Source organism: Anarrhichthys ocellatus, unplaced genomic scaffold (genome assembly GCF_004355925.1).
Source record: "Anarrhichthys ocellatus isolate YVR2014 unplaced genomic scaffold, GSC_Weel_1.0 scaffold166, whole genome shotgun sequence".
NCBI lineage: Eukaryota > Metazoa > Chordata > Actinopteri > Perciformes > Anarhichadidae > Anarrhichthys > Anarrhichthys ocellatus.
Window position 1 is genome coordinate 207,991 of NW_022280196.1, and position 5,853 is coordinate 213,843.

Genomic DNA, 5,853 nt, shown 5'->3' on the forward strand with positions numbered 1-5,853 from the left:
GGACAGGAAGGGACAGGAAGGGACAGGGAGAGACAGGGAGAGACAGGAAGAGACAGGAAGAGACAGGAAGAGACAGGGAGAGACAGGAAGAGACAGGAAGGGACAGGAAGGGACAGGAAGAGACAGGAATAGACAGGAAGGGACAGGAAGAGACAGGAAGAGACAGGAAGAGACAGAAAGGTCCAGGTTGAAGAAAAAACAGATTCGATGAAAAGTGGAGAAAAGAGAATCGAAAAGAAGTGAGGGAACAAGAAAAGAAGGGGTGAGAGAGAAGGAACAATTTCAGCACGGCTGAGAGGAGATGCAAAATACTACAGTAAGGGAGAGAAGGTTGTGAAGAAACATGAAAAGAATTGTAAATATGTTTAGAGTATTGAGGAGAGATGTGACGAAATGATCAAAGAAGAGAAGAGTAGCTATGATACAGATGGATAATTCATGTGTTCACCTTAATTCTCTTAAAAACTCTGAACCTGTTTTTGAAAGAGAGGAGAGGATGTGGGTGGGAAATATGAAATGTGAACTCCAACACCAAAGGGGAAAGGAGAGGAGGGGAGAGGAGACATTTGAAACTATTTGATAAACTTCAGGTATGAATGAATCAGTCTCTATGCAGGTGGATTTGAGGTTTTCTGTCAGAAAGGCAACAAGTGGTTCAGATAGGTAACATGGTCTCTCGGCCTATGACTCTCTCCGCCTTATGTTCTCTCCCCACTGCTGTGCTAACACCAAAGATTTTGTATCTCATTGTGAATCTGTGCAGATTTGTAAAGATGCAGATGACACAACAGCATGATAAGGAACGGTGAGGTGGGACCTTAGTGGAGCTGTACAGAGAGAGCAATCCGATTTTAAATGTCGCCAAGAACAAATAATTCATAATGGACTCAGGGAGGGGTGATGGGGCTCTGCCCCCATTGGTCATCAATGACGGAGGTATGTGACATCTCGTTTCCAGTTGAGCTTCGCCCAGTTAGAACACAAATATAGAAAACAAAAATGAAAATGTTTTTGTAGGATGCATTGGTCACAGCGAGAAGCTATCATCTCCTGTACTTGTGTATTTACATGTTGACTCAACACGTTTGTGTTCTTGTTAAACACAAGCTAAAGAGACGTCCTGTAACACTGCATGACAAGAACTGGTTGTTAATGAATGGGTATTTATACCTTCATATTGTTTCATGACTACTGGTTTATTCATTATTAATAGCAGTGCTATGGAGCTGTGCTACTATGAATGTCTGTCACACAGGAGACACAATGTACAGTCCTGCTCATGGTTTCACATTGTTCACCTGATAGACAGCTGAAACACAGCGATGCGTCAACAAAGACAGAAGAGTGCTATTCGCTTTGCAAATGGTTTATAAGGAAATGCATTCAACACACTTGTTAGAACTTAAAGACACACAATGACTTTCAGCGAGTTACACTGAAACGTTTGTATATTTACAATAGAACTCCACTGAGTAGGGTTAAAGGAGTAGTTTGGGTTGTACGAGGTATTCTCCATAGTCAGCGTATTACCGACAGTAGATGGAGTTTGGAGAAACAGACAGATGTAAACAGGAGCAAAGCCATGTACTGCTGTGGATGGAAACCAGGTGTACGCTACATTTAGAATATTTTCAATATACTGTATTTGGAGGACAGAATTGTCCTGAGCTGTTTTGGAGCACTCATTTGCATTATCTTTGGAGAGAACATTCACAAAGACAGACAGTTTGCTTCTGGTGTGAAGCCGGTCCAATGAACTGCAGCACAGAGCGGTCTGAAGGGGATCCCAGCATGCACAGCAGGCTACAGGGCTGGCACATGCAAGTCTTATGACTTTATTCTCATTAAATTACAACTTGAAGTAGTAATATTAAGAGAACAGTGGTAATATCTGTTATTGATTGAATGGAGAATGTCTGACAACCTTACTGCATTATATTTTCACTTTCACTTGTGGCCTGAATTTTGTGTTTTCCTTTGTGTTCGGACCTTTTCCACCATAAATTGATGCAGAAACATTTGCCAGAATGCAGGACCACCAATGTCTAAAATACATTGTGCTATTTATTATTTATTATTATTTATTGCGACAGCCATCTACTGTAGTAATACACTGACTATGGATAAGTAGCTCACATCCACACTGCAAACAATCCAAACTATCCCTTTAAGATGGTGCTGATGACACTAGTCGTGTTTTCATTCAATTGTCAAAGTTTCATCAAATGTTGTCGTTTCCATACAGCTTTCCTAATGTCATACTTCAAAATGTTCATAAAAATAAGTGAATGGAACACGGCTGCTGTTGTTATGACGTCAAAGGTTTCATACAAAAAGTTCACCTGCTAGATTCAAACAAAAAAACCCGTTATGTTCATCCTATATTTCATCACTCGACATTCATTAAATGATTATATTCATCTGAACATTTGTCTTTCTGTTGTTTTTTTTTTACACAAAAGAGCCTTAAATGTTTTTGAAAGGATGACAAAAAAAATAAATATAAATCAAAATGTTTAATTGAGACTATTCCAAAATACAGAACATGCAACAAATACAAATCAAATTACCATCAACAGCAACAGTTCTAAATACAGCTACGTGTAAACAGGATGCACTCACTGTCCTCATGTTCATTCTTTTATTCAAAATAAAAAATGAAGTTTCCAAATGCTGATTTGGCCACGCCCCCTTATTTACTGCTAATAACCCATCACGCTTTCATTACAGCAGCCGATTTAACCATCAAAACGATTTATCCTAAACATTACATTCCCATACAACTAAACTGCATTTTCAACCACATTTGAAGGGATTTCATTTTTGATGCATCACACATGATTCTGCATAAGAAGGTTAGGGTTAGACAAACAGGACCTTCACCCAGGAGGCCGCTGTGTGTGTCCTTTGTGAAACCAAGTCAGCATTGACTTATTTAATTTATGTCTGTAACTTCAATAACATCACATACTAGCTATTTCATGCCAAACCATGATGTTTTACTACATTAATCAAGTCATTTTGTTGTCTTTTTGTTTTGTTTTAATTTACATTAACCGCATGTTTAAAACTGCGACCGTAATCCGGGAGAAGATACTGACGGAGCTGAGACAGAAGAGGCTTCTTAACGTTAGCCGAATGAAACCTGTCACTACAGCTAGCTAATTAAGCTAACGTTGGCTCCATGTCTCCTGCTGACTTGTTGAATGTTTCCAGTAGACTTCTTTTAAAAGGAGAATCATAAAAGGGTCTTTTTTAAAACATTGAATCCAAATGTGGCCGGCCAATGAAATACTCCTCAGCCTTGGATATCACTGTGTGGTATGCTAACATCAGAACATCAACCAACAGTGTAATCCATGGTTCACTGTTGGATGTGGTAACACATTTCCAACCACACCCATGGGAGAAGTTGGGTGTGGGTCAGAGGTAAAGCAGGCTTTCAACTTCCAACCAGAGAAGTCTGCAAAACACTGCTTTTGTTCAGTTAGTATTCATGAGGTTCAGGTTTGGTGACTCTGGACTGGACTAAAAACAGTAAAGTCAGCACATTTGAATAGACAACAGGAGGAGTTGTTGTTGTTGTTTTTTTACATAAGATGAACTCTGCTGTCTGTATTATTCTGAGACAGTGATGTGCTCAGTTGTCCTCTCGCCCGGAGTTCTTCCTGTAGTTCATACGCTTAGTCTTCTTGAAGGGGGTAAAGGCTGGGTTGGCCTCTTCCATCTTCTCCTTCTCCTCCTCCTTCTCCTCTTCTTCCTCCTCCTCCTTCTCTTCCTCCTTTTCCTCATATTTTTCTTTCTGCACCCGTTTCTTCTCCTCTGGCGGACCCACGGCTCCCTTCGTATCTTTTTCTTCATCTCTCGCCCTTTCCTCAGCTTTCTCAACACTCTGATCGGTTCTCCTTCCTCCAGCCATCTCTTTCTCCCTGCCCCCCTCCTCCCCCTCCTCCTCCTCCTCCCCCTCCTCCTCCTCCTCCTCCTCCTCCTCCAGATGACTGAGGCGTGTCGCCTTCTTTTTGCCTCCAACAGCTGACGGCTGATCAGCAGGTTGCTCCTTTGGCAGCGCACTGGGTCTGGAGAAGACCATCTTCCGTTGGATGTTACAGGAGGTATCGCTCTTGCTCTCCTGCTGCTCCTTCCTCTGCTGCAGACTGGACAGGAAGTGGTGAGCTGCCCTCCTGTTGTCCCGATCGCTAGTCTCTTCCACATCTTCTAGATTGTAGTGGGTCCATCGCTCAGGGTGCACCAGGTAGTCCGGGACTCCTCTCTTCTTTGCTGGTGTGGGGCAGCTGGATGTAGGCTGGCTCATCTTCCTCCTGGAACGTGGAGGCAGAGGCCGAGTAAACACTCCATCTGTGACGTGATCCTGGGTCAGAGAGGAGGAGGCCAGCCGGGCGACACTGTCCAGGCATTCAAAGATACTGTGGCTGCGATTTGAGAAAGCTGAGCCCCCTCCTCTCAGACTGAATGGAGTCTGAGCTTTGTGTCCAGCAGCTGGAGCAGAAATCTCAACCTCCCCGCCATCGTCGTCATCATCATCGTCGTCGTCGTCGTCGTCCAGCAGTGGGTCAAAGGGAGCACTGCTGGGTAGTTCTTCGGGCTCAGACTCATCACTGGCTGATAGCTCGTCCACATCATCACTGTTCAGCATTTCACTGTGGTCCCCGCCATTTTTCTGATCACACATTTCAACAACAAGAAGACTCAGCGGCTCGCCTAAATCAAAAACCTGGGGAAAGAGAGGAAGAGGTCAAACCTGTGGCCTTCATCAGTCATCACACAGCACAGGGGTGAGAGGCCAATTCTTTTAGTTGTAAGTGGAAAAAAAAAGCTTATTTCTGTGTGTGTGTGTGTGTGTTAACGGCCTAGAAAGTAGTTGTTACAACACCCTCCAATTTTGAATCAAAGGGTTTGGGGGCTTGCTTTGCTTAAGCAACACACCTGTGAGTATCGGAGTTTGTGATAGGCTGCATTAATGTGCAGTGGATACTGAAACAGGAAGCTATTCCTATTCAACTCTGCACACGTTCGATGCTACGCTTCTGGTTTCTTTAACCAAAGACTGGTGTTAGTTGTGTTCTCAGTGTACAGTCATCATAAACAACATATACTGTGAAAAAAAGAAAGACAATTCAAAAGTATAAAGAAGTCCTCTAACAAATCAAGCTTCTACGGCAGGCGGTCCAAACTTTCGTCCGGCAGTGTATATGACCAAAAGTGACCAATATCAGAAGCCCCCATTTACAACAATTTAAATACATTTTAAGAATAGATGTATGTTACAATAATGATATTTTAAAGATGGGTACCTCTCAGGCTGAGTCCTGAAACTCTGAAGAGAATGTGTGCATACTATGTTTGTGCCCCTGTTGTAGCGTCCATGTTGTCTCTGTTGCTCTGCAGACACACTGGTTCTTTATGAAACTCAGGAAGCCAGCTCCCCACACAATCTGTGATTCAAAGCAAGAACATGAAACCATTTCAACAAATGATACACTGAAGAGATCTGAAGACATGTTCCAGCTGAAATAAACTGATTTTAAGTGACAGTTCTCAACATTTACACTCGCATGTTGAGCTAAGTAAAAGACACCAAACCTGTGCACAGCAAGTAGGGACGTCCCAATCAAGATGTTTCTGTTGTTTTTACCATTGATTATCTGCCAATACAGAGTCAGATCATATTCTTGTATTATTAACTTAAACGTAGATTAGACATATATAAACACACACATGTATGTATGTATGCATGCATGTATATACGTATATATATATATATACATACATACATATATATACATACATACATATATATATATACACACATACACATACATACATATATATACA

The 5,853-nt window shown here is 42.0% G+C and overlaps 1 protein-coding gene across 1 annotated transcript; it reads right to left on the reverse strand.

Annotated features, from left to right (window-relative positions):
* Window positions 1-1,350: 1,350 nt before the first annotated feature.
* tssc4 (tumor suppressing subtransferable candidate 4) lies at window positions 1,351-5,766 on the reverse strand. Its single transcript, XM_031878205.1, has 3 exons — window positions 5,602-5,766; window positions 5,313-5,453; window positions 1,351-4,732 (listed from the first exon to the last, which is right to left on the reverse strand). Exon 3 carries the CDS (start codon window positions 4,688-4,690, stop codon window positions 3,641-3,643), a length of 1,050 nt encoding a protein of 349 aa, XP_031734065.1. The 5' UTR covers window positions 4,691-4,732; window positions 5,313-5,453; window positions 5,602-5,766; the 3' UTR covers window positions 1,351-3,640.
* Window positions 5,767-5,853: the final 87 nt, after the last annotated feature.